This window comes from Rhodotorula toruloides (assembly GCF_000320785.1).
Source record: "Rhodotorula toruloides NP11 unplaced genomic scaffold Scaffold15, whole genome shotgun sequence".
NCBI lineage: Eukaryota > Fungi > Basidiomycota > Microbotryomycetes > Sporidiobolales > Sporidiobolaceae > Rhodotorula > Rhodotorula toruloides.
In genome coordinates this window covers 141,040-165,391 of record NW_015622975.1, presented here as the reverse complement: position 1 = coordinate 165,391, position 24,352 = coordinate 141,040, and the positions used below count along the sequence as shown (strand labels likewise).

The following is a 24,352-nucleotide window of genomic DNA, read 5'->3' as shown; positions in this document are numbered from 1 at the left end:
AGGATACCCCATTGACTGAAAAGAACAGTAACGTAGACGTTTCCAGTACCGATAAGACGAAGGGACCGCAAGGAGAAAGGGAACGAGAGAAGATCGGGACGCGACTTCACTGCCTGGCCGCATTAATCGCAGCGAGCTGCGACGACAGGTCCGCAAATTCGGGGAAACTGTCGACGCCGAACGAGCCGAACTCGACGCCGCCGAGCGCGTCTTGGCGGGAGTCGCCTGCGTGATCGTACGGCGCGTGCTGGGGAGGATGCGGCGGAATATCGTAGCCGTGAGCGGCAGGCTGAGGCGCGCTTGGCGCAGATGGCGAGAAAGCCGTCATGCCAGGCGTCGATTCGCCGTACGAGGACGACGTCGACCGCTGGACTCGCTTGCCAGCTGCGATGGAAGGGTCGCGGTGCACTTCGTGCGATGACTCGGACGGCGTCGACCCCTGCTGCTGGTGAGAGGGCTCGGACGGTGGCGCTGAGCCGAGCAGGTTCGAGGGATAGGCGGGTTGTAGGCCGGGCGCAGGCTGGTACAGCGGGACAGGCGTAGCGAGCGGACTGCGGTCAAAGCCGTTGGGGGCAGGGCGAGGCTCAGGTGGCGGCGGGGCTGTCTGAGCCTGCTGAACGGCTGCTTTGGCCTGGTAATCTGCGGAAGTGAGAAGGTCAGACCGGCGGGAGGCGAAAGGCTGAAAAACGCGACGCACAGCGGTCCAGCTCTGCCTTCTCCTGAGCAGCTGTGCGAGTCGAGCCTTGCTGGCCTGTCGCGCCAGCCGGATACGACGGCGGCATGTCGTCGTCCTCCGGCTGAGGAGGAGGTGCGGAAGCGGCTTGTTGAGCGCGCGTTTCTTCCGCTCGACGGCGAGCGGCGAGTTCCTCCTTCTCCTCCGCCGCGGTCTTGTAGGTCGACGTAGGGGGAGTTGCCTCGTCACGCACGGGTTGCGCGGGAGGGACGGCCTCGGCTGCCTCTCGCTGGGGAAGCGGAGGCATTGGCGGCGGCGCGCTGCTAATGACGGTCGTTGGGGCCACGGTCGACACCACGCTCGCCGAGTACGAGTTCTGGCGAGTCGGCGTGCTGTAGGCATAGCCGTCGTGCGAAACGGCCTGCGGGTGTCTCGACGGAAGAACTCGTCCAGACGGGTATCCTTGCGCGACAGTCGTTGCCGGAACAGGCGCCTGCGAGTGCGGTAGCGACGGCATTTGCAGAGACGCAGATCTCCCTCCGATATCGGGCGAAGCGAGATGAGCACGACGCTCTTCCTCTCGCATGCGCAGCTGGCGAAGGTAGGCCGCCTTCTCCTCCTGCAGCGTCGCCTGCTGCGCGATGGCCTGCGCGTAGACGTCGGCAGTCGCCTGAGCAGCTGACAAGCTGGGTGCGAAAGATGCGACGGAAGGCGTGCGCGTAAGGCCGGCGCCGTAGTGCTGCGGCTGAGGTCCGTTCGCCGGCGGGTAGGCAGGCTGTTGAGCTGTTGTCACGAAAGTAAGGTCAGCTGGCAGATCGGCCAACACTGAAAACGAACGCACCAGCTTGGATCCGCGCAAGGTCGGCGCGGCGAGTGTCCTCTGCCGCCTGAGCGCGACGAGCTTGCTCCTCGGCCAGCAGCAGCCTCTGGCGCTCCGCCTCGGCGACCAAGCGCTCCTCCTCCATCCTGCGCCTCGCGAACTCCTGCTCGTCCGCGATTCGACGGTGGTGGGCGGCTTCCTCCTGAGCGGCGCGTTCCTGCTCTTCTGCGAGGCGGCGCTGGCGAGCAGCCTCCTCCTGAGCGGCTCGCTCCGCCTCCGCTTCGCGCCGACGTCTTTCCTGCTCGGCACGCTCACGCTCGAACGCCGCTTTGCGCTGAGCCGCCATGCGCCTCTCCTCCTCCTCCCGCTCGCGCTCCTCGTCAAGTCGGCGCATCTCCTCAGCACGTTGACGCTTCATCTCGTCCTCCCTCTTCCTGTCGTCAAGCTGCTGTTCGATCTCCTCGGCCCTCGCACGCTCTTCGGCACGCTGCTGCTCCTCGAAGCGGCGAAGCTCTTCCTGAAGCGCCTGCTCTGCGCGACGCCTCTTGTCCTCGAGCTCGGCTAGGGCTTTGGCGCGCCGCTCCTCCTCTTCAATCCTCCAGCGCTCCTCGTCCTGCCTGATGCGCTCGCGCTGCTGAGCCGCGTACTCCTCCTTCTTGCGGCGCTCCTCCTCCTGCCGCTCGAGCTCAGCTTCGACGATGAGCTTCTCCTCGAAGGCGTTCTGCGCCTCTTCGAACTCGAGTTCGGCGAGCGCGCGATTCTGCCGCTCGAGTTCGAGCCGAGCTTCTTCTTGACGCCGACGAGCGATCTCTTTTGCCTCGAGGAAGAGGCGGCGCTTCTCCGACTCGGCACTGGTGAGGCTGCGACCAAGGAAAGAGGTCGAGCTTGACGAGGCTGGGACTTGGAGGCTGTCGCTCGGAGCGACAGGCGCAGGAGGCGGGACCGAAGGCGGGATACTCGAGACTTCGGATCCCGAAAGGGCCATGATCGTGTTGCTCCTCGTCGGCGGGGCGAGCTGTCCCGTCGAGAGCGGTGCGTCGGTGCTGTACGAGCCGGACTCGACGCCTCCGTACGGCGAAGTCTGAGGCGGGGAAGAAGCCTCATCACGACGGACGAGCATCGCCTTCTGCAGAAGGACAGGTCCCGGATCCTCCAGGCTGACCGGCGAGAAGCCAAGCGACCTGTCCCGCGTACCGTTCGTCGCGATCGACGACGGACGCTGGTGCGAGTCCTGCGATGCGCGAAGCGAGGACTGGAGGAGGTCGCGCGAGCGAGTCGCCTGCTCGTAGTAGCGACGCTTCTCTTCCTCGGCGGTCGGTGAGGGAACGAACGACGCTCGGGCGGCAGCGGTCGACGGAAGAGGCGGAGGAGGCGTCGCGCTGCCGTACGTGCGAGGCGAGATAGGCGTCGGGTTCGTGACGTGCAGCGGAGCAGTCGAGCCTCCGCCTGAGGACGAGCCGCCGTAGGGAGAGTTGGCGAGCAAGCGAGTCTTCTCGTCGCCGTACGAAGCGGTCGACGGCACTGGCGGAGGGAGCCGAGACTTGTCCTCGACAGGTGGAGGCGGCGGCGGCGTGTTTTGCGGCGTCGCGAACGCAGGCGTCGGCTGAACGGTCTGCCTGTCCGACGAGTTGAGCGAGACGAGCGTCGGCCGCGCCATCGAGACGGCTGCGGACGGTTCCATCGAGACAGGCGCCGGAACGTCGCGCAAGCCGGGACGGTCGCACAGTCCTTCGACCCAACCGATATCGTTGATGACGCCCTTGGCCTGGCGCGAAGGAACGTTGCCGAGCACGATGGGCCAGTTGTCGATCGAGACTTCGTCGCCGCCTTCGATCATAGCGCGGATCTTGAGATGGTAGGCGACGTCGAGGTGCTTGGCGGTCCTGACCGTGACCCGCGAGTGGCTGGTCGGTACGATTCCACTCATCGCAAACGAGACAGGCTCGTTCTGGTAGAGAACGGCGAAAGCGGTCGGGTCGTTGTTCGGGTCGGGCGAGACACTTGCGTTGGCGGTGACGATCGAAGTGACTTTCGGCGGCGCGCGGACGATGTAGGAGGGGTTGGCGGGCGAAGGGTAGCGGTAGGTGAGGGTTTCGCGGAGCACAAAGTCCAGGCGGGTGAGCTGCGGAACCGCGCGGAGCGCCATCGTCAGCCATTGCGCAACGTCGAGAAAGCGCGAGGACGAGAGAGACGCAGCGACTCGCCCTGATCGAGTTAACACCTCCCCATCCGACCTGCACAAACACCTGCACCAGATCACCCGGTCCATACGCCGCCTTCTCCCTCGTGGCCTTGATCCAAACCTCGCCGCCACTCGCCTCGCCCACGCGGATCGCCAAACGTCCTTCCCTCGTCTCGCCGATCGTGTGTTCGTCAGCCCAGGGCAAGCCGGCGGGAAGAGGGAGCGGGAGGAGCGGCTCGTAGATGGGCCAGGAGGGGAGGATGTCGCCTTTGTGCAGGAGGATGGAGGCGGAGGTGGTAAGGACCGTGGGCTTGGAGGCGGTTTTGAGGAGCCCTCTGCGCGAAGGGCGGGTCCTCCAGTCAGTGAAAAAAGCAGGTTCAGGATGAGAGGACGGACGCACTTCTTCGGCTTGATAGCGAGCGAAGCGACGAGCTGATAGGCGATCCCGCGGTACTTGGAGTCGACCTCGACGCTCGGCGGCAGTCCCTCTGGCACCGCAATCTTGAACGGGTAGTTGCCATCGGGGATCACGTCGTATCCGTCGTCCTCGCTGTCCTCGTCAGCGATAGGATACGAATCCTTGTCCTTGTTGCGGCCGAGCAAGCCCTTGAGGCCTTTTTTGCGCGGAGTCGAGAGGACTTCGTGCCGCGAGATAGTGGTCGTGAGTTCCGCGCCGTCTCCGCCTTGTCCAGCAGTCCAGGTATGACTGGGTCCGATCCCAATCAGCTCGACGAACTTGGCGTCGCTCGCCGCGCCCTTGCCTGACGAGCCCGAGTTGGGCGGAGGAGGGACCGTCTCGATCTTCTCGAGTTCAACACTGAGCCATTTTGCGCGGATTGGGCCGCCTTTCGAGGGTGAGCGGATCTCGACCGTGCCAGTGAGATGCGCTTGCGGACGATGGATCAGCGAGAGGGGAAGGAGCGGGTCGAGAGGAGGAGCTGGGTCCGAGGGGGATGAGGCGGGGATGCCCGGATACCCTGTGAATGCACGATCAGTTATGAGCTCTCGACCGAGAGTGAACATCGCCGCTCACCTTGTAGATAATCGCGGTGAGGCGGAGGGCGGAGCGTGCTGGGAAGTACGACCCTCGTCAGCTGTGGTCTCGCGACACAAGGGGCGGAATACGCACATCCGTGGCTGATCCTTCGACATGCCTGGGAAGCGTGCAGCCAGCAGTCAAGCAGGAGGAGGAGGGGGAGGGGCACGAGCGAGAGCCCGAAGGGGAGCGAGCGAGAACAAGCTCCTGTGGCAAGTCCACGGCGTCCCGTGGAGCCGTTCTACCCAGCTGGCGCGATTGCTAGAGATGTTCGCGAGCTGACCGCATTAGCCACCTGGCCTGCGAAGCGGTTGCGACTAAGCAGGAGAGGCGGAAGCGGCTTGAGGTGATGAGGATGCGAGGATCGGGTGTCGACCTCGCGGCGCCTGTTGAGCGATTCCAGTCATCTCGAGGCAGTCTGTGAGCACATCCCAGCCAGTTCGCTCAGTCCAGCGTGGCAGACGGAGCGTGAGAGGGGGAGAGCGAGTTGTAATGAGCGAGTTGTAATGAGCTGATTACAAAGTTGTAATCCCAAGCTTGGGCTCGCCTCACTTCATCTGTTGCCTCGTTACCCCCTCGCACCGCTCCAGGACTCGCTCAGGAATGCCTCGCAAGGGTCAGAAACGCAAGAAGACGCGCACGCACGTACGCTCAGCCCTTCCCGCTGCCTCGTCCCGTCCACCGCTCCTCAGCTCACACAGCCTCCTTCGACATCGCTGACCTCGCTCGCCTGCGCCCCGTCTCGCAGGTCAAGGCGCCTGCCGCGACCGACCCGAATGCGCCAAAGGTCCCCAAGTCGTTCGTCGTCAAGAGCGGCGCTGTGGGCGGAAGTGTCGGGCAGCTCACGAAGGATGTCAGGAGGGTTCTCGAGCCCAACACGGCTACCAGGCTCAGGGTGAGTCGGTCGGCTCTGTCGAATGCATCTGTCGATCCGTGCGGAGGCGACGGTGCTGTCATTGAAGCAGTCCGGATATCGCTGACTCTCCTCGTCTCTCGCAGGAACGGAAATCCAACCGACTGCGCGACTTCGTCTCCATGTCCGGGCCCCTCGGCGTTACCCACTTGATGGTCTTCTCCCAGCCTCCCGCGACGGACGCTCCTCTCCCCGCACCCTCGACCTCCGAGACGAAAGAGACGGCGGCAGAACGGGCAGAGCGTTCGTTGATCGAGGGAACGACGACGGTCAACTTGCGGTTGATCAGGTTGCCGAGGGGTCCGACGCTCAACTTCAAGGTGTTGCGGTACAGCTTGGCGAGCGATGTGTTGCGGATGGCGAGGAGGCCCAGGAGTGTTGGACGCGAGTTTGCCGAGGCTCCCTTGGTGCGTGCGAGGCTTGCTTCAGGCTGAAGTTCTCGACTTGTGCTGTGACTGATCATCCCTTTCCTCTCGCCGCGCATAGCTCATCCTCTCCGGCTTTGGCGGTGAGGACAAGCAGCTCAAGCTCATGACGACCGTCTTCCAGAACCTCTTCCCTCCCATCCACGTCCAGACTGTGCGTAAATGTCATTCTCACGCTCGTATCCTCGCCGCTGACATGAGCGCTCTCGCAGATGGCCCTCTCTTCCGCCCGCCGAGTCGTCCTCCTCTCCTACAACTCGACCACCCACACGATCGACTTCCGGCACTACATGATCCAAGTCCGGCCCGTCGGCGTCTCGAAGCCTATCCGGAAGATCATCGCCGGCTCGACGAACAATAAGGTTGTTCCTCTCTCCCGCAAGCGGCCTCTGAGCGGGGGCGCGACGTCCGAGAGCGAGGCGACGGACGACGATGCGGATCGGGTTATTGCACCTCGTCCCAAGCCTAGCAAGACCAAGGCCAAGGGCGTGTTGGATCTCAGCCGGGCAGAGGACATCTCGGACTACATCCTCCGCCAGGAACAGATGGGATTCGTCACTTCTGACTCTGAGATGAGCGACATGTCGGATGCTGAATCGTCTCACGGCGGTGGAGGGGGAATGAGCGGCGGAAGCGACTCGGAGCAGGACGAGAAGAAGGGCAAGGTCAGGCTTGCGAGCGACTATGTTGGACGCGGCAACAGGGGAAAGGGCGTCAGAGGCGAGAAACGTGCGGTCAGGCTTGTTGAGTTGGGACCGAGGATGGAGTTGGGATTGGTCAAGATCGAGGAGGGAGTCGGGGAGGGAGAGGTTCTCTTCCACGAGATGGGTGCGTTCGGCGCTTTCGCTCCGGTTGTCCCGGCACTCGTACTGATGCAGCTCGTTCTCACAGTCCACAAGTCGAACCGCGAAGCCGCCGAACTCGCCAAAGTCCACGCCGCACGGCGCAAACTCGCTGCCGAGCGACGGGCGCAGCAAGAGGCGAATGTTGCTGCGAAGAAGGCTGCGCAAGGGAAGGGCAAGGCGCGTGCAGAGGGCGACGAGGACGAGGAAGACGCAGAGCAGGAGCCGGAGATTGATGACGAGGAGGCCGAGGAGGTGTATGCGCGCGAGCATGGGTTGCAGGGAGGGGAGGATGACGACGAGTTGCTCGATGACGACTCGGATGAGGATGAGGATGACGACGAGGAGGAGGGCGAAGACGGCGACGACGTGCAGATGGCGCCCGACTCGGACGCTGACGACTTCAGCGACGAGGAGGCGTCGTGGGACGAGGAAGACGACGACTCCGACACGACCCCCATTCCCGTCTCTCAAGCACACCTCGTCAACGAGCTCCTTCCCCGCCAGCCGCCGAAGAAGAAGGCCCGTGTCGGTCCCGCCTCGTTCTCGACGAAGCAGTTCAAGCGGATCGACAAGGACCAGGTCCGCCAGGCTCTTCCCGCTCGCGGCATCTCGCTGCAGCGTGGACCGACAAAGAAGGAGCGCAAGAGGCAGGAGGAGCAGGAGAAGAAGCGGAATCGTGGGCAGAAGAAGGAGGGAGGAGCGCGGTACGAGGACAACCACCCCGAGGAGAAGGACAAGGGTCGCGCATCGTCTGGGCGTGGAGGGCGCGGCGGTGGACGAGGAGGACGGGGTGGAGCTGGACGAGGGCGTGGAAGGGGACGGTAGCCGGGTCGTTCCACTCTTCGCACCTTCGCAACGTTACGCTGCCATTTTTCCTCAGCAGGCCGTCCGCGACTTCGCTTCGGCCCCCGCCTCAGCTTTTCTGCCTCGGCTTGCGTGCTCAACAGGAGCGTTGGCTGCCGTCACGCGACAGCGAGATAACGCCAGCGTCGGACATTCCGCGGAGAGGAGGAGCCACTCGTCGTTTGTTCACTGTTCCTTCCTGCGCTCCGCCTGCTGCTCGATTCTGAAGGACGGCCGTGACAACTCGCTGACATGCTGGACACGCTCGAGCTGGCGTCCGGCCTCACGGGGTACTGGGCGAGTGCGTCCTCCTCTTCCTGCTCACGCCTCGCCTCAGCCTTCTCCCATTCCGTTCGGTCTCTTCGCTGACGCTTTTCCGAACTATGCAGTGGGAACGTCAGTCTGGCTCTTCGCTCCCGAGCTGCTCGACCTGTGGCGACACCCGCCAGAAGATCGTGCGTTCGCTCGCCTCGCCTCTTGGTCCTTCGTCGTCTTCGAGCTGAGTCAAATCCGAGCAACAGGTCAGATGGGTCGATACGTCTTCTTCGGAGCCTGGCTTACCGGTGCGAGCCAATCATTTCGCCGCTGTTCAGCGAGTGAAGCTGAGATGCGTTTCAAGCTCGCAGGCGACGTACTCCAGCTGCTCGGCCTCATCATCTCGCACACCGCGCTAATCACGCAGATTATCCTGTACTCGTACGTCTCACTCTCGAATCTCGCTCTCTTCGCGGTACTGACACCCCCTTCTCTCGCCAGACTCGTCTTCTCCAGCGAAGTGTGCGTCTGAATTTCATACTGCGACACAGCAAACGGCTCACCGCGCTTGCTCGCCGCAGTCTCGCTCTCTTCCTCCTCTCATGGGCGGACGGGTCGCTCGGATTCTGCCTCAAACCTCGCGGCCGCAAACCTCTGCCGTCACCCTTGTCGCTCATCCCGCGCATGCACGGCTACAATACTCACCACGAGAAGCCTCCCGGGACGAAGGAGGACGACGCCGGTCCGCCCGCCAAGAGCAAAACGCTCGTGAAGAACACGATCGGGACCCTCGTTGTTCTGGCCGTTACGACAGTCGTGTGGTTCGCCGTCGACTATCTCAATCGCGACACGGCCGTCGTGCACCCTTCTCACTTGCCGACTCCTGGACCGCAATACGGACGGGAAATGGCGGGCTACCTGATGGGATGGGTTGGTGAGTCGCTCTGCGAATGACCTGCTAATTCAACACAAGCTGACGAGCTGTAGCGCCGCAGGCATGCTTTTCTGGATCGGTCCTAGGGTATACTGTCTCAATGACTCCAGGCGCCGTCTCGAGCAGGAGGTGCGTTCGACCCGTCTGACCATCCCGCGCCGCGCAGCTGAGCGACCTTTCGCAGAACATCACCACCGCCTCGATTTCTATCGGCGTCCTGACCCACGGTCTCAATGCTGTGGTAAGCTTTCGCCCTTTCCTCGCCGGATCTGCTGCTTTCGAGCTGACGCCTTGCTTTTCCAGTCCATCGTCCTCGTCAACCACCAGAAGGAGCCTTTGCTCGCCCAGCTTCCCTACACCCTGACCTCTATCAGCTGCATCATTCTGGACGGCATTGTGGGTTGCCCAAGTATCGCTTCTTGTACCAACGCACGCCTGCTGACCCGCCTTGACGCTTGCTCTCGCAGCGCCTCGGCTACAAGTCACATCTCGCCAAACTCGGTCGACCGCACAAAGCGCCCGAGTACGACCCGTCCGTCCTCTGGGCCGGCGAGCGGTACCACGACGAGTACGACTGGAAGAACCGGCAGGAGCACCTCGACGAGAACTTGCGGAGGCGGCGGAAAGGCTTGCCGAACGGGTCCGACGACGAGGCGCAGGCAGGGCTTATGTCGGGTTCGACGCCGAGACGGAGCAAGACGACCAAGTCTTCGAAGCAGGCGAAGAAGACGTCCCGACCTCGGCGACATTCGACCTCGTCGTCGGGACACTCGAGCGACGATAACTGCCACCATGAGCGTCACAGCAGTCTTGGCGAGGAGCACGACAGTCAAGGCGAGGCGCAGCACGGCGACGAGCAGCCTCACGTCGTCGTCCAGCGGCTGCAGGAAAAGGACGCCCGCTACACCCGCTACGACAACGTCCGCACGATGACACACACTGCTCTCGCACCGGCTCAGCACCTCCACGTCAAACAACGATTCCCAAGCGAGTCCGAGGCCGAATTCGAGGCGCGCATCAAGCGGTCGGGCGAAGTCAACGATTGGCGACTCATGCGCGAAAACCAGCTCGTCTTGCTGAAGCTCTACAAGGAGCTCGACGAGGCCAAGGAGCACAGCCTCGAGATGGAGGAGGATGCGTCCAGGACGCTCCAGCGTGGCCGCAAGCTGGTCGCCCATGTCGAGGAGAACTTGGAGGAGCTCATCCAGGACGAGCGGGCTATTGAGCGCGACATCCACGACATCGTCTATGGCTCGAAGGACGAGGATCCCGAACACGCTCACGCCCACCACCACCTTCCGGAGCAGGACCTCGAGGCCGCCGAACAACGTCGCGCAAAGATGCCCCCATACCGTCGCGAACAGCTCGTCGAGGAGGACCGCGCGTATCGGCAAGCAGCCCAGCGCCGCGACATCAGGCTTCGGGAACTCCGCCGCAAGAGGGAGTCGAAGCGCCGTGACCATATCAAGGAGCGGCATGAGGAGCTGCCCTCCGAAGTGTCCAGGGCTCTCGACAACTTCGACTCGCCCTACGACCCGAAGCGACACGGACACGCCGCGGGCGACCATGCGCATCACCCGAGTCCGCCTGCGCCGCCGCACAGTCTCGCAAAGTGGCTCGACGAACGCTCGCGGCAACACTCTCGGACGAGGAGCAGCGGAAGCGGGCGGTGGAGCGAGTTCAGCGGCGAATCGGACTAGTCGCGGGCGCTGAGAAAGACGATGGAAGCGAGGGCTTGGTAGAATGAGACTTGCTGCGATGCGATATGAAGGCTGAGTCTACCCAGATTGAGAGGAGATGACGTGAACTGTCCGTCGTGGTACAATGTCAAGAGAGCGGTGCGAGATTGGGAGGAGGAGATCACGACCGCGACTCGATGTCGACCTCGGTCCAGCCATCCGCGTTCGTCCATCCCTCGAACAGCGCTCCGTCACTCGGCAACCCGCCCTTCTGCCTCCCACCACCAAGGTACACCCTCCTCAACGCGTCCTCGCTCGCCCTGAACTCGCTCATCCGGATACTGCTCCCGAACCCTTCTCCAAGCTTGACGTCTCCGCTAAACACGCCCGAGACGAAGATCGGGTGCGCCGAGAGTCGTCCGGTCTCTTTCAGGAGTGCATGGCGGAGAGGAGGGAGGTTGTACTGCGCCAGGGAGGCGGCGAGGACCTTTGTCGGCTGAGTGAACTTGAGGAGAGGGGTGAGGTCGGTTGCGGCGGAGGGCGAGGCGAGGGTGGTCGAAGGGGGAGGAGCGAGACGCGCGAGGAAGTGCGCGTGGGCGAACGCGCGCGCGGCGACAAAGCCGTGCTTTTGGTAGATTGCGCCGACGACGGCGCGGGCGACAGACGCCATGGCGTCCTCGAACAGAACCGCGTCCTTCATGGGCGTGGTGGGCTGCGCGGACGAGCGCGTCAGTCAAAGCGCTCAAGAACAGAGCAAACCGCTCGATGCCCACCTTCCTGTTCCACCTGATCAGACCCGGACCCGCCGCCGTCTCCTTCGCGCCCGTTTCAGGTCCCACCTTCTTCGCCCCTCCGCGGCCCTCCACAAGATGTCCATACGCCAGATCCTTCTTCGACGGCCGGGGCGGCGGTTCGTGTCCCACCAGCGCCTTCTCGAGCCTACTCGGCCCAACGCCCCACAGGTGTCCCGCAACAGCTGCCAAGCTCTTCGGACCGACGTAGAGCGTCACGGCTGCTTTCGCTGCGCGGGTAGGGAGGTTGGGGAAGGACTCGAGGACGAGTTCGGTCGCGAAGGTGCCGAGGAGCGAGTTGCCCAGTGCTGCGAGCGAGCCGTTGTGCGCGAAGACTTCGCTCGTCGTGGGCGAGTCGGAGAGACGGATGTCGTGGTAGTTGGTGTACCGCCGAGTGGGATTGTTGGCCGATGTGAGAGGGAGGACGTCTTGGAGTGCCCGCACGCCGTCCCAGAACGACTCGTGGATCAAGGCTTGTTCGACGATTGCGAGGTCGGAAGCGAGCGAGAGGGGTTCGCCCGTCTTGGGATCGGGAATGGCGATTCGGTTCGCGAAGGCCGTCAGGGCAGATTCGGGCGGAGGGGTCGTGTAGGCGTAGAGGAGGGAGAGCTGGCCCTGCGTCAAGGGCGGAAGCTCGAACGTGTGCGTCTGCACCGACTTGATGTTGTTGGCGTGCGCTTCGATCGCTTCCGTGTCGACGGGCGACTCGGTGTCGGCGCCGTCGGGGTCCGCGATGGTCGAGGAAGGGAGAGAGCGGGACTTTCGCACTTCGGCGGGGATGGGCGGTCGAGGGGAGATGACTGGTCGTGCGCGGGAGGTGGAGGAGGTCGAGAGAGGGCGGGCTGCGCGAAGCGAAGAACCGGTAATCAGTCTCGGTTCTGGAGGTGCAGTGCGAGGTGCATTCAGCAGCCGATAGTCCGCAAGCCGCTCCGCCCACTCGAGCACGCCCTCCAGCACCTCAGTAAGCCGTCCCTCCGTTAAACCAGCCCAAGCGGCCAGTTTGAACCGTTCACACGACCGCCTCCTCCCGGCCGTCCAGTCCCTGCCGAACGAAGTGAACGAGCCCCTGCGAAAGCCCTGCGACAGCCGTGACCGGTCCACAGTACTCTCAAACAGCCCCCGCGAGTTCTGCAAGCTCCGTCCACCGCCTGTCTCCCGCTGTTCGTCCCCTCGTCCGTCCCATCTCTCGAGCGAGCGATCCGGCGCAACGACGCCTCTTCTCCCCCGCGCGCCGCCGTGCAAAGTCCCGTGCAGCGCAGATCGAGCGATCCTCGAGCTCACCGTTCGATGCAAGCTGTCGCGCGGTGTGCTGAGGCTGGCGGGCACAATTTCTGCGGGCGGTGTCGGCGTGGGTGCGCGCAGACGCGGGTCGCGGGGCGCTGCGCGCGACGAGCGACATGCTCGAGAGTTGCCGCTGCATCCGTGCGTGTCCAGCCGTGGTCCTGCTCGAGCTGGAGCGAGCCGAGCGCTGTTCGAGGCGAGCGAGCTTCGAGAGGGAGGAGGGGTTGGCGAGCGACACCTCGCCATCGCTTGCTCAGGCAGACGGGCTCGCACTCTGTACACGCTCGCTTAGCTCGACTCGTCCAGTCCAGCCCGTCCAACTCCCGCTCGAACGGCGCAACAAGGTGTCCTCTTTCTCCTCGCTCGTCTTCGCCAAACCCTCAACCTCGCACCGCTCACTCGCACCGCTCGAGGCGTCGGCGAGCAGTTGTACCGCTTACTAGAACCTTTCAAGGCCCCGCTACCTGCTTCCCGCGCCGCCCGCCGCTCTTCCACAACCTGACGCTCCCCTCCTCGCCTGCAAGGGTTCGCTCGACTCCACGCTGCACGAACGCACAATGGCGAGTACACACAAGCCTAGCGACCTCGATGCAATTGTTCCACCCGCACAGCAAACCGTCCTGACCCACTCAGCCGCTCAGGGTGCGTTCTCCGTTCCCCTCCAAGGCCGACCCCACCTACTGAGCACCATCCTCGTTCCGCAGGCATCCAAATCGCATCCATCATCTCACCAGCCTACCTGACCCTCTCTTCTCTCCGGCGTCGCTCCTCTCCGCCCGTCTCCCCCGCTTCCACCGTAGCAGCAACCACCAAATCCCCTTCTCGCCTCACCCCCCTCTTACGGCGTCACGTCCTGCACTCCTTCCTCCTCGGACCCTTGGCGGGACTTGCGATCGGAGCAGGGAGGATGTATACCCGTCCGAACGAGAAGGGGGAGGGAGCGTTGGCGAGCGAGGTTAAGAGGGATAGGGGCGTGCGGAAGGCGGAGGATTGGGCGGTTATTGGAGGCGTGCTTGGGGCTGTGAGTCTCGCCGTTCCCTTCAGTTGCTTGCTGCTAAGCGCGAAGGAATGCTGATTCCGAGCAAATCGACTCGCAGCTCATCCTCCCAACCCTCCTCCTTCGACGAGCCGCCTTCCCGCTCCTTGCCCTCTCGGGATCCTCACTCGGCTGCGCAGTAGGCACAGTAGCGAGCTGGACGCAATAGTCACCCTCGTCGATGGACATTCACGCTGGACCCTGTGTATCTTCGCTAAACCTGTAACGCCTGAAGCTTCCGAATCCTTCCGACGCTGGCTCGACTGCCGGTTCGTAAGTATTGCTGGACAGAAGAGGTTCTAATCAAAGCCATTCTACTCTGCTGCTGGAGCCCGTCTAGGATTAAACTCCACCTCCTCCCTCCTCGTCTAAAACGTCACATTCTTACAACCCCCTCCAGCACCTCCTTCACCTCCTCCCACTCCCTCCCCTCCCCCTCCTTCCCATCCTCCCAATCCCACCCAGTCATCCAGTTGCTCACCGCACACCTAACCCCCCTCTGTCCTCTCCAAACCGTCCCAGTCCAGAACGCCCTCCCGCTCTCATTCAACTCGCTCAGAAGAAGAGCGTTAGGGTCCGGGTGGGAGAGGAATCGTGCGGGTGTATGCGAGGGAAGGAGCGAGAGAGCGAAGAGGAGGATGTTGGAGGTCCTGTATGCCCAGGGCTCTTCTGCGACTGAGGAGGGAGTGAGGGGTGCGGAGGGGGGAGTGAGGAGTATGTATGAGGGATGGGAGGAGAGGAAGGATGAGAGACGGTGGGCGAAGAGGATGTTGCGGTGGATTAGGGAGGTGTAGCCGCTTGAGCCGAGGGAGAGGAGGGATGCGTAGAGCGGGAGAGCGCGGCTGTCATCCACCCACCCGGTCTCGTCAGCCTGGAGAAAGAGGGGTAATGGAAGGGAACGTACAATCGCCGCGAGTTTTCGATACCCATGAAGAGCGGCGAGGGAAGGGCCTTCGATTCCTCGATCAGCGGGTAGTCTACCTCGTCCTCGCCCTGCTTCTTACTCGCCGTCTGGGCGAGATACGCCGGTCCACCCGCCTTCCCCGGCCCCGTAACCTCCCACAACCCAACCTCCCCTCCCTCCTCTCCCGCCCTCACTCTCCTCCTCTTCGAGAAGAACAGCCCACAGTCATAAGGGACGTTCAACCACTTGTGTGCGTCGCTGGTAATGCTGTCTCCGAGTGCGAGGTGGGGTTTGTAGTGTGCGAAGAGCGGGGAGAGGGTAGCGAAGGCGGAGAAGGCCGCGTCGAGGTGCAGCCAGGAATGGTACATGTCGCAGAGTGTACGGAGTTGAGGGGTTTGAGGGGAGATGTAGCTGCACGTGGGGGAAGCGAGGGAGTCAGTGAGGAAGGTCATGGAGAGTGGAGAGAGGGAGGAGGAGAAGGGAGAGGCGCACCCGGTATTGACCTCCCCAAACGAAACACTGACAATACTCCCCCTCCCCTCCTCCCAATTCCTCCTCAACCTCTCCTCGAGCATCTCCGAATCAAACAACCCCAACTCGCCCTCCCTCCCACACTCAACCACACTCTTCCTCCCGAGCCCCACAAGGGCCGCAGCTTTCCTCACGCTCGCATGCGCATCAACAACAAACACATCGACCTCCACACCGCCCATCCCATCCTCACTCACACTCCATCCCGAATGACCTTGCGCGGCTTTGATCGAGGCGATGGAGAAGTCTCGACCGAGAGCGAGGCCGAGGACGTTGGAGGCTGTTGCACCGGTTGTGAGGGTGTTTTGGGTGAAGTGGGAGGAGGGGAGGGAGAGGAGTTGGAGGAGGTAGGAGATTGTGCGGGCTTCAATCGCGACGGAGAGGGTGGATTCCTGTCGCGCCGTACCGACCGATCAGTACCTTTCTCGTCCCGTGCTAGTGAGAGAAAGGGGACCTACGGGCCAATGCACCTGCACACAGGGATCGTATGCCCCCACAAGCTGGTCCGCAATCTGCGCAGCGGGCGTCACGCCTCCGATCACCAAGCCGAAGCAGCGTGGGCCTGCTTGGCCGGGCATGAGGCCCGGTACGATGTCCTCCAGGAGATGCGTCGTCGTGGCTGTTCCCACTCGTCAGCGAGCGAGACTTGGAAGGAGGGAGAGGGGGGACGGACCTTCCAACCCCCTTCCTTGGGTGGGTAACTCCCTCTCGCTCTTCCGCAACCCTCGCTCGATCGCGTCCTTTGTCGCATGCGCAGGGAGAGAAGCGAGGTCGTCGATGCGCTGGGAGAGGTGTTCGTGGACGCGGGCGAGTTGGGTGCGGTGGGTTGGGCGGTCTGACGCGCGAGGAAGGGTTAGCGAAGGGAGTGGGGAGTGTGAGAGGACGCACCGTATGAGATTCGTTCGGATTCGATGCCAGCGAGAGAGGGAGCGAGCGGGTCCATTCGTTGTTCAGTCCAGCGAGCGAGCGAGTGCGGAAGCGGAGCAGGACAGCGGGACCAGCGGGGCCAAGGAGGGTGGCTTGCCGTGAGCTGAGTGAGTCAGCGTGTACGACAGCGTGTTTTTGGGACGCTGTGAGGAGCTGAGCGAACGAAGTCGAGTTGGCCGCCGGGTGCGAAGTCCGAAGGTGATCGGGCCGTGTGAGACAGTGATGAACCTGATTACAAAGTTGATTACGATCGAGTTGTATTCACCTTTGTATTCACTCAACATTACAATCAAGCTGTAATCAACTTTGTATCCAGCCCACCCAGTGACATCAGAGCTCCGTGCTCTCGCCTCCTCTCTCTCACTCTCTCTCTCTTGCCAGCCAGTCGAGCACTATCCGCCAGCCACGTGCACGTGAATTGCCTCGCCATGGCACACAAGACTCCCGCAACGGCCGCTCTGCTCGCCCAGTCTCTCGGTCCCGACCTCGCCCCGCTCGTAGGCGAACGCAGCGTCTCTGCCACCCCTGAGCCCGCCGCCTCTTCTTCGAGCACGGGCGCAGTGACAGCCGAACAAGCAGTCGCGCAACAAGCCCCCATCCTCTCGTCGCACTCGATCCCCTCCTCCTGGTTCGAGACCGTCTTTGGCCAACTCGGCTCGTACCGCCGTCAAGTCTCGTTCCACGCTCTCGCACTCGTCGTCGCTACCGTCGTCCGATCCCTCTGCTTCACCCGCCCCGTCTTTGGAGGGTATCTTTTGGAGGAACTCGCACCGGTGGAGAGGGAGGGCGTCAGGTGGGCTTGGATTGTCGGGACGCGCGCGGCGGAGATTGCGCTGGGCCAGTGGGCTTGGAGGAGGGTCAGGGGACTCGTCAAGACTGACGGAGGTGAGTCGAGCCGGCGAGTGGGCCGCGACAGCTGTCCCTGCGCCAAAGTGCTGGCGCTGCTGTTTCACCGTTCACGACTGCCGCTGAGACACGAAACTGATGCTCCTCGGTCTGTTGCAGCCTTCTTCGGCGTCCTCTTTGCCCTCGTTTCGCGCATCTCGCTTTACAGTGAGTCGAGCGGCTCGACGAGGAGGGACGGACGATCTCCTTCGCCCGGCTCTCTCCTCTCCCCACTCCAGCTCCTTCTGACTGACAAGCACTCTCACGCGCAGCCTTCGAGCACCACTACTTCCTGCTCTCGTGCGTCCCCTCCCTGCCTCCTCCATCTTCACACGCGAGCTGACCTTCGCAAACACTCTCAGCGCGCAAACCGTCTTTGTCCTCCTCCTGATCGACCTGATCTCCTTCGCCGCCGCCTTCTCCCTCCTCCCCTACTTCTCCCCTCCCACCCCCTCCGCCCGACCCGTCCTCTCCGCTCTAACCCGCCTGCGCCAAAACCCCGAATTGTGGATCAACGTCTTCCTCGGAATCGCGATTGCGACTTTTGGTGCGGGAGTGGCGAGTTTCGTGCTTGAGAGGGTTGGGGGACATGCGTGGGTTGAGAGCGGGACGAGGGAGGGGAAGGTCCCGAGTTATCTCCTCAGCGACCAGTTGACGACGGGCGAGATCCTCTCGGTGCGTTCACCCTCCTCACCCCTCCCTCACCACACTCACTGACGAGAGAGAGCTTGCGCCCGCAGCACCCAACATGGACCGTCCCGACCCTCCGAACCTACTCACACCACCCCTCTTCACTCCCTTACCACCTCCTCCACTCTCTCCTCCTCACTCTCCCGCTCCTCCCTCTCCTCTCCTCCCTCCCATCGCTCTCTCCCTCCCGTCTCGCCGCACTCGTCTTCACCGCGACTGCGATTCCAGGAACGGTTTTGCTGTGGGACGTTTTGCCGGTCAGTGGAGTGACGGCGCTTGGAGTGGGCGTTTGGATGGGAGTTAGGAATGCGAGTGTGGCGGCTGGGTTGGGATGGGTTTGTGAGGAGTTGAGGAGGGTCAAGGTGGTGCGTCTCCTTCTCTCCCTCTTCCTTCCGTCCTTCCCGAGCTGACGGATGAGGTGGTGCAGACTCGCCCGATCACGATGGTCCTCCAAGACCCCCTCACGAACGAGATCCTCGCCACCACGACCGCCGTTCTCGAACTCGACGCGCGTGGGCAGATGAAGAAGGATAAGGAGGGGGTGACGGAAAGGAGGAGGGTAAGAGTTAGGGGAGAGGTGGAGCTTTGATCCCTCGTTTGGAGAGTGAGTGAGATGAGCAGAGTGTGAGGGGGAGGAGGGAGAGAGGAGGTTGTGCATAGTCTTTCCCGTTCGCTTGGAGCAGTTTCTCAGTGCAGTTTTCTTTGAAGAACGAGAAGTGATATTAGATGCCAGTACCTTTCAGACGATAGGGAGTGCACGGAGGAGAGGAGAGAAGTTACGTGGGAGTTTTCGACTAGAAAGAGGAGAAACGAGGGAAGGACGGCACGACTTCAAGACTGGGGACAGAACGCATAACGAGGAAGAGGCCAGGAAGAGCAATAGCGAGTTGGACACGCGCTCACACCCTCGCATGCATCTTCGCATACCCCCTCGCCTCGTCCTCCCCTCCCTCCAGCCCTCCCTTCCCTTCCTCCTCCCTGCCCTTCGTCCCCTCTTCCACGCCCTCATCAATCGCACGGACGCGACTCGCGTTCCGACTCGCAAAGCGCGAGCGGGACTTTGAGCGAGCTTCGCGGTCGTGAGCGGCGGCGGTGGACGACGCGCGCGCGGCGGAGATCTCGTCCATGATGATGCGCTTCATGTAGTCGTCCTGTGCGCGGTCGCTCTGTTAGTTTCGTGAGAGGAGAGCGAAGGGGAAAGGAGGCGGGACGGACTTGGTGCTCGGCTTCGTCCTGCCCGTGGCAAAGCAAGGGTCAGTGAGAATCAGACGGAGGAGAAGGGAAGGGAAGGCGGACCTTGGTCGGGCGGTGCCAGAAGGGGTCGTTGACGACTGCGTGCGCTCAAACATCAGGCCTCGCTTCCTCATCCCACCCACGAGCGAGATCGCACTCACTGTCCCTAATCGCCTCACGAATCCTGCTCAACCCCCTTCCCCTACTCGCGCTCCTCTCGCCACTCTTCTTCCTCTCGCTCTCATACTCCCTCTTGCTCCTCCTCAAAGCCCTCTCCAAATCCGCCTCATAACTCGCATCCTGCGCCGCCCTCACCTGACTCAAGCTCGCTTCGCGCTGAGAAGTCGTTTGGTCAACGTCGCGGCGGAAGAAAGGGTCTTTCGCGCGCGAGGGCGACGCAGGGCGCGAGTGAGAGGGAGTTTGGGATTTCGAGTCGGGGAGGTGGGCGGGGAGGTCGTCGCCTGCGTGATAGGCGGGCTTACCGTGGCCTGCCGCTGTTTACGTACAAGTTACTTCTCGTCAGCGGATGGGTTTGGCAGCGAGGAAGGGAAGGGAAGGGAAGGGGAACGCAACGGATGACAGGGTCGACGATGGCGTTGTAGTCGACGGGAGGGAGGGTGTGAGGCATTGTCTGCTGTGCTGGTAGGGCGCAAGGGGACAGGGAAGAGAGGGTGAGCGTGTTGGATGATGGGAGCGATAAGGGAGAGCGGGGGAAGGGGTGTCGCGCGACAAGCGGGAGGGTCAGCGTGGGTACTCCAGTGTCTGCTCTGTTGTAACATTACGCACGCTATACGTTCGTCTGCCCGTACGAAGGAGGACAAGGAGAGAGAGCGAACGAGAGCAAAGCCATGCGGAATTCGTCGGCGTGCAATCCACGCGGGAACGGCGGCGAACCAAAACAGGGAGGACGAGCGAGCGAGCGAACCCATTTCCTTCTCTACGGCGAGGACGGCGAGACGATTGAACGGAGCGCAACTCAAAGCGACGAGACGAGAGCCAAGGAGGCGTGCAAAGAAACGAATGGCTACATTCCCCCCTCCTGCCTCTCCAGCTAATCCTACAACACACTGCCATCCCTCCCCTGCCCTCGAGAGAGACACGCTAAGGTCCCTTCCGTGCGACAGGCAACTCGCCCCACTCCGCTTGGCCAGGCAGCCGCTCGACGCGCTTGTTCTCGTACGAGTCGGATTCGCCGAGCTGGTCGAGGGCTTGCATGCGCTGCGGGGCGGGGACGGGGGAGGGAGAAGGAGAAGGTGGCGAGCAACGAGGAGGCGGAGCAGAGATGGAGGGAGAAGGTGAGGAGAGGAAGGAGGACAGGTTGGTGCGTGAAGTGATGAGGCGGGCCGAGGTGAGGCGGATAGGTGGCGTTGAGAAAGCGAAAGAAAGGTCACTTTGTCAGTCAATCTTGCGCGAGAAGGAGCCCCGAGACGACGGACAGCCCCGGCACTCACATAATACTCATCCCTAGCATTAATCTTCCTCCGATCCTTCCTCATGCCCAACTCCTCCTCCTTACTCACACTCTGCACCTTCTGGTCCCTCAACTCGTATCGTGTGGTCGTGAACGACGTGAGTGCGAAGGAGGAGAGGACGATGAGTGAGAGGAAGGGTAGGCCGAAGTGGGTGAAGGGGTGCCGCCGGAGGGAGATGGTGAATTTGGAGCTGCGGGAGAGGGAGAGTGGGAGTGTCAGTGGGCTGCGAGAAACCGGAAGGAGAGGCCGTGCTTGTCGGGGTCGATGGAAGGGAAAGCGAGTCGAGGAGGAGGACGTGAAGGTGGAAGTCCGCAGGCCTGGCTGTTTGGCACCAGGTTCCGTCCAATTCCCCGCGTAAACTCCGATAGGACAGCGACGTCCTTCAGTGCCCACCCAGCCGCCTACCACCCCGAAGCGAACCTGCTCGCCCGACTTTCGAAGAACCCGTCGCAAACGGCCCGAACATCAAGCGGATCCTCGCCAGACTCACGGGTTCACTCGTTTCGAGCCGAAAGAGGACATCGTTCGGATAGTCGGTCCAGCGGGAGGGAAGAGCGGGAGTGCGTCGAGGAGATGAGCGGGGAGGGGAGGGTGAGGAAAGGTCGTACGTCGCTCGTTGTTGGACTGGCGAGCAGCTGAAGCTTGTCCAAACGTGTAGCGGCTGTCTAGCAGTGCGTTTGTCCTGCCAGTTAGCGATAGTCGATGTTCGCTCACTCCAAGCGACCCCCTCTCTCGTCCCCTTCACCCTCGCTCCCTCACAACCGCCGACCTGGCTGGCTGAAGCGCTTCTGACGAGTACACGACTGACGAGAAACGACTCCTCACGACTCTCTACGAAACTCACGCTCGCTTGTTCAGTTGCTACACTCGCCGATCCACCCTTCACGCCTCGACGCGTAGCCCTTGTCCCTCCCTCTCGCCCTGCTCCGCCTGCTCCGCCTGCTCCGCCCAACTACTGGTCTCAGACAATCCACCACGCGGCACCATGTCGTCCCCCGTCTCCCCCTCCGCTCCCTCTCCGCACTCCAACCCCTCCTCCTCGTTGAACGACCGCTTTGACCGCCTCGCGCTCGGTGACGCGTCTGATGGGAAAGGGATGGGGCTGGGGATACCGGCGTTTGGAGGGTTAGGCGTACCCGGCGCAGGAGCAGGAGCGGGAGGAGCGGCGGGGGTGAGGAAGGTGAGTCCTGTCTTGGGGGTTTGCGGCGCGCTGCCAGGGCGTACAAGGGCTTGAGGAGTGTCGCATGCGATGCTCTTCCGGTCCTTCTTATGCCACGGCAGGTGTTGCGCCCGATGGAGAACTGACACCCTTCTCTGCCGATCGCAGCAACGCTCCCAACGCTTCACGGTCCCGACCTCCTCCTCGCACCCCTCCTCTTCATCCTACGCTCCCCCTCCCGTCCCATCACTCCCCTACCTCCCTCCACCGCCGCCCGTCTCAACCCAAACCGCCTCCTCCTTCCTCCCTCCTCACACCTCCTCCTCCTCAGACTACACAACCTACTACTCGACCTCCACCTCCCCGACCCACCCCAACTCGAACTCGGATTACTCACTCGTCGCTCCGCCCATCCCAGCAAACTTGATCACGCCCGAGTTTTTGCAGAGCCCGACGGGCATGAGTCCGTATCCCGGACCGAGTTTCGCGCAGGTTCAGCAGCAGGCGCAGGGCGTCGGAGCTGGGATGCAGAGAGCGTGGAGTGGAGGGTCTGGGTCGGTGGTTTCGCCTGTTGGAGCGGGGGCGGGGGAGAAGGTGTTTGATGAGAGGGGGGAAGAGATGTACGTTCCGCGATCTTACGCGTTCTCTCGGTCACGATGCTTTCCGCGAGATGCTCGTGAGCTGATCTTTTGGTCTTCTTGCGGTTGTACAGCATCGAGACGGCTATCGTGATCAAGTCGATTCCGTTCGCCTGTCCGCGCGAGCAGCTTCTCGCCATCATGGTGCATTTCCGCGCCTCCTTCGTCCAACGCTCGCTCGCTGACTCGCTCGTCCCCACGCAGGCCTCGCTCGCCCTCCCCGCCCCCTTCGCTTTCAACTACCACTACGCCGCCGAAGACCCTACCTCCTTCCGCGGCCTCGCCTTCGCCAACTTCCGCACCCCCTCCGAAGCGTCTATCGTCCGCGCAGCAATGGACGGCCTCGAAGTGATGGGACGCAAGTTGCGCGCCGAGTTCAAGAAGGCCCTCAAGCCGGGGGAGAAGGAGGCGATCGAGAGGACCAAGGCGTTGAAGAGGATGAGGAGCGCGCAGTTGCTTGCGGCTGGGGCGAACCCGAGTTCGTTCTTTGGTGGAGGAGGGGCGCAAGGTCCGCCGAGTGGGTGGAACAGGAGAGAAGCGAGTGCGCCCGGCGGGTACGGCGGAGGATGGGGCGGACCCGGCGGACTCGAACACGACTCGGAAGACTACGGTCGACAGATCCACAATGGCGCGTATTCCTCTCACGGCACCTTCGGTCGCCGAGACTTCCTCCCCGCCCCGCCTGTCCCGCCCATGCCTTCGTATGTTCCCCCGCCTCCTCCGCCGGAGCTGAGCTACTCCAGCTCGAGTCCGCCGACTACTAGTGCGGATGGGAGCGATGTCGGAACGAGTGTGAGCTTGAGGATGGAGAGGGAGAGCTCGGAGGGTGGGAGTGAGGAAGGTGGGAAGGGTGAGTCCGGTTCTTCACTCGCGTTTCCAGTGCCTGCGTCTCGAACGCTTGCGCTGGGTGCCGTTCGAACAGCTGGACTGACGCTTCCTCTGCGGCAGAGCTCAACATGAACGACCCGCAAACCCTCGAACTCTACTCGCGCATCCTCCTCTTCTCTTCCGACTCGTTCCGCGACGAGCTCAGTTTCTCGCGCTCGCTCTCGCCTCACCAGCGTCGTACCGTGCACCTCATCGCGAAGAAGCTGGGACTCGAGCACAAGAGCTTGGGAGAGGAGGGAGAAGCGAGGTATGTGGTTGTTTGGAAGAAGGGGACGGCGGGACCGGTCGAACAGACAAAGAAGGTGCGTTCGCGTACTCTCCGACTGCTCAGCGTCCGTTTCACTCGTGCAAGTCGTGCTGATGCAGCCCTCTGCGACCTGCACAGCCCCTCCGCCAGACCGTCTCGACCGCCGCTCTCCGCCGAGTCGCCTCTCGCGACACGGTTCTCTCGAACGGCTCACTGCCGCGCAGCGCGACGCCGTCCTCCGCTGCGCCCGGCTCGGGCTACACGCCCTCCTTCGCCATGCCCTCGAGCCAGTCCTCCGGCTCCCTCCTCTCGCCAACCGCTACCGCAGCCGGTCTGCGCGGGAAAAAGTCGATGCCGGATTTGCGCTTCCCCTCGTCCAACTCGCATGGCTCGCACTCGCGCCAATCGCCCACCTCTTCCTCCTCTTCTCGCTCGCCGTCGCCTTACTCGACCGAAGTCCCGCCTCCCATGCCTTCGAGCGTCTCGCTCTCGGCCAACCTCGCCGCATATGCGAACGGTACGGGCTACATCTCGAGCAGCGCCTCGACGCCCAGTCTCGCGGCTTTCGGGCAGCCTGGACTCGGAGGAGGCATTACGAGGTCGTATTCCAACCTGCGCGTCGGCGGCATCGAGTCGGACGACCGCTTCGCAGACGACTTGACGTCTCCCTCGTCATCGTCGGCGTACAAGACCATCTCGTCGTTCCCTTCCTCCGGAAGCGCCTCAGCCGCAGGCGGCTCGAACCCCTCGTCGAGCTTCACCTCGCCTTCGCCGCGCAAGACGCGCGAGATCCCCTCGGTCCAGTCGCTTTTCGCAGCGCCACACGTCAACGGCGCAGACGTCTCGAGCGCGCCGAGTACGCCGGCGAGGGAGCGCGAGGCGAGGGACTTGTTCAACGGCGGCGGCGGGGCGGGACCTGTTGGTGGCGGACTCGAGTGGAGGAGGCGAGTCTGAGGACGTCATGTCGTTCTGTGCGGTCTTTCTTGGGTTACTCGCTCGTCGGATCAGGACGGGGACGCGGGAACGAACGAACCGAGACGCCACCCCTTGCATATCTTTCTTGAT

At 62.9% G+C, this 24,352-nt stretch overlaps 10 protein-coding genes across 10 annotated transcripts; 5 read left to right on the top strand and 5 right to left on the bottom strand.

Moving 5' to 3' along the window:
- Positions 1-106: 106 nt before the first annotated feature.
- On the bottom strand, positions 107-4,827 carry RHTO_01808 (Arrestin-like, C-terminal domain protein; the record flags this gene model as incomplete). The annotated part of the gene is made up of 7 exons (XM_016415487.1): positions 107-639; positions 698-1,456; positions 1,515-3,615; positions 3,686-4,010; positions 4,076-4,652; positions 4,709-4,746; positions 4,805-4,827. The coding sequence occupies 7 exons, from the start codon at positions 4,825-4,827 to the stop codon at positions 107-109; spliced, it is 4,356 nt and encodes a 1,451-aa protein (XP_016272461.1).
- Positions 4,828-5,314: 487 nt separating this feature from the next.
- On the top strand, positions 5,315-7,719 carry RHTO_01807 (rRNA binding protein; the record flags this gene model as incomplete). The annotated part of the gene is made up of 6 exons (XM_016415486.1): positions 5,315-5,356; positions 5,460-5,606; positions 5,711-6,031; positions 6,111-6,203; positions 6,262-6,877; positions 6,941-7,719. 6 exons carry the CDS (start codon positions 5,315-5,317, stop codon positions 7,717-7,719), a joined length of 1,998 nt encoding a protein of 665 aa, XP_016272460.1.
- A 270-nt stretch (positions 7,720-7,989) lies between these two features.
- Positions 7,990-10,626, top strand: RHTO_01806 (uncharacterized protein; the record flags this gene model as incomplete). The annotated part of the gene is made up of 10 exons (XM_016415485.1): positions 7,990-8,038; positions 8,127-8,192; positions 8,259-8,300; positions 8,364-8,433; positions 8,494-8,514; positions 8,574-8,926; positions 8,988-9,055; positions 9,111-9,167; positions 9,230-9,322; positions 9,394-10,626. The coding sequence occupies 10 exons, from the start codon at positions 7,990-7,992 to the stop codon at positions 10,624-10,626; spliced, it is 2,052 nt and encodes a 683-aa protein (XP_016272459.1).
- A 160-nt stretch (positions 10,627-10,786) lies between these two features.
- On the bottom strand, positions 10,787-12,816 carry RHTO_01805 (60S ribosomal protein l3; the record flags this gene model as incomplete). The annotated part of the gene is made up of 3 exons (XM_016415484.1): positions 10,787-11,317; positions 11,379-12,238; positions 12,678-12,816. 3 exons carry the CDS (start codon positions 12,814-12,816, stop codon positions 10,787-10,789), a joined length of 1,530 nt encoding a protein of 509 aa, XP_016272458.1.
- A 418-nt stretch (positions 12,817-13,234) lies between these two features.
- On the top strand, positions 13,235-13,882 carry RHTO_01804 (uncharacterized protein; the record flags this gene model as incomplete). The annotated part of the gene is made up of 3 exons (XM_016415483.1): positions 13,235-13,319; positions 13,382-13,698; positions 13,775-13,882. The coding sequence occupies 3 exons, from the start codon at positions 13,235-13,237 to the stop codon at positions 13,880-13,882; spliced, it is 510 nt and encodes a 169-aa protein (XP_016272457.1).
- Positions 13,883-14,089: 207 nt separating this feature from the next.
- On the bottom strand, positions 14,090-16,091 carry RHTO_01803 (tyrosine decarboxylase; the record flags this gene model as incomplete). The annotated part of the gene is made up of 6 exons (XM_016415482.1): positions 14,090-14,555; positions 14,618-15,028; positions 15,110-15,540; positions 15,619-15,767; positions 15,822-15,983; positions 16,037-16,091. The coding sequence occupies 6 exons, from the start codon at positions 16,089-16,091 to the stop codon at positions 14,090-14,092; spliced, it is 1,674 nt and encodes a 557-aa protein (XP_016272456.1).
- A 412-nt stretch (positions 16,092-16,503) lies between these two features.
- RHTO_01802 (uncharacterized protein) lies at positions 16,504-18,239 on the top strand (the record flags this gene model as incomplete). The annotated part of the gene is made up of 6 exons (XM_016415481.1): positions 16,504-16,960; positions 17,081-17,128; positions 17,233-17,260; positions 17,323-17,635; positions 17,701-18,015; positions 18,078-18,239. 6 exons carry the CDS (start codon positions 16,504-16,506, stop codon positions 18,237-18,239), a joined length of 1,323 nt encoding a protein of 440 aa, XP_016272455.1.
- A 310-nt stretch (positions 18,240-18,549) lies between these two features.
- RHTO_01801 (uncharacterized protein) lies at positions 18,550-19,511 on the bottom strand (the record flags this gene model as incomplete). Its single annotated transcript, XM_016415480.1, has 5 exons — positions 18,550-18,801; positions 18,866-18,883; positions 18,947-18,981; positions 19,045-19,377; positions 19,457-19,511. The coding sequence occupies 5 exons, from the start codon at positions 19,509-19,511 to the stop codon at positions 18,550-18,552; spliced, it is 693 nt and encodes a 230-aa protein (XP_016272454.1).
- A 473-nt stretch (positions 19,512-19,984) lies between these two features.
- On the bottom strand, positions 19,985-20,877 carry RHTO_01800 (cytochrome c oxidase assembly protein COX16; the record flags this gene model as incomplete). The annotated part of the gene is made up of 3 exons (XM_016415479.1): positions 19,985-20,101; positions 20,335-20,545; positions 20,846-20,877. 3 exons carry the CDS (start codon positions 20,875-20,877, stop codon positions 19,985-19,987), a joined length of 360 nt encoding a protein of 119 aa, XP_016272453.1.
- A 463-nt stretch (positions 20,878-21,340) lies between these two features.
- Positions 21,341-24,241, top strand: RHTO_01799 (RRM/R3H domain containing protein; the record flags this gene model as incomplete). The annotated part of the gene is made up of 6 exons (XM_016415478.1): positions 21,341-21,535; positions 21,683-22,134; positions 22,227-22,296; positions 22,357-23,002; positions 23,101-23,342; positions 23,426-24,241. The coding sequence occupies 6 exons, from the start codon at positions 21,341-21,343 to the stop codon at positions 24,239-24,241; spliced, it is 2,421 nt and encodes an 806-aa protein (XP_016272452.1).
- Between the last annotated feature and the right edge of the window lie 111 nt (positions 24,242-24,352).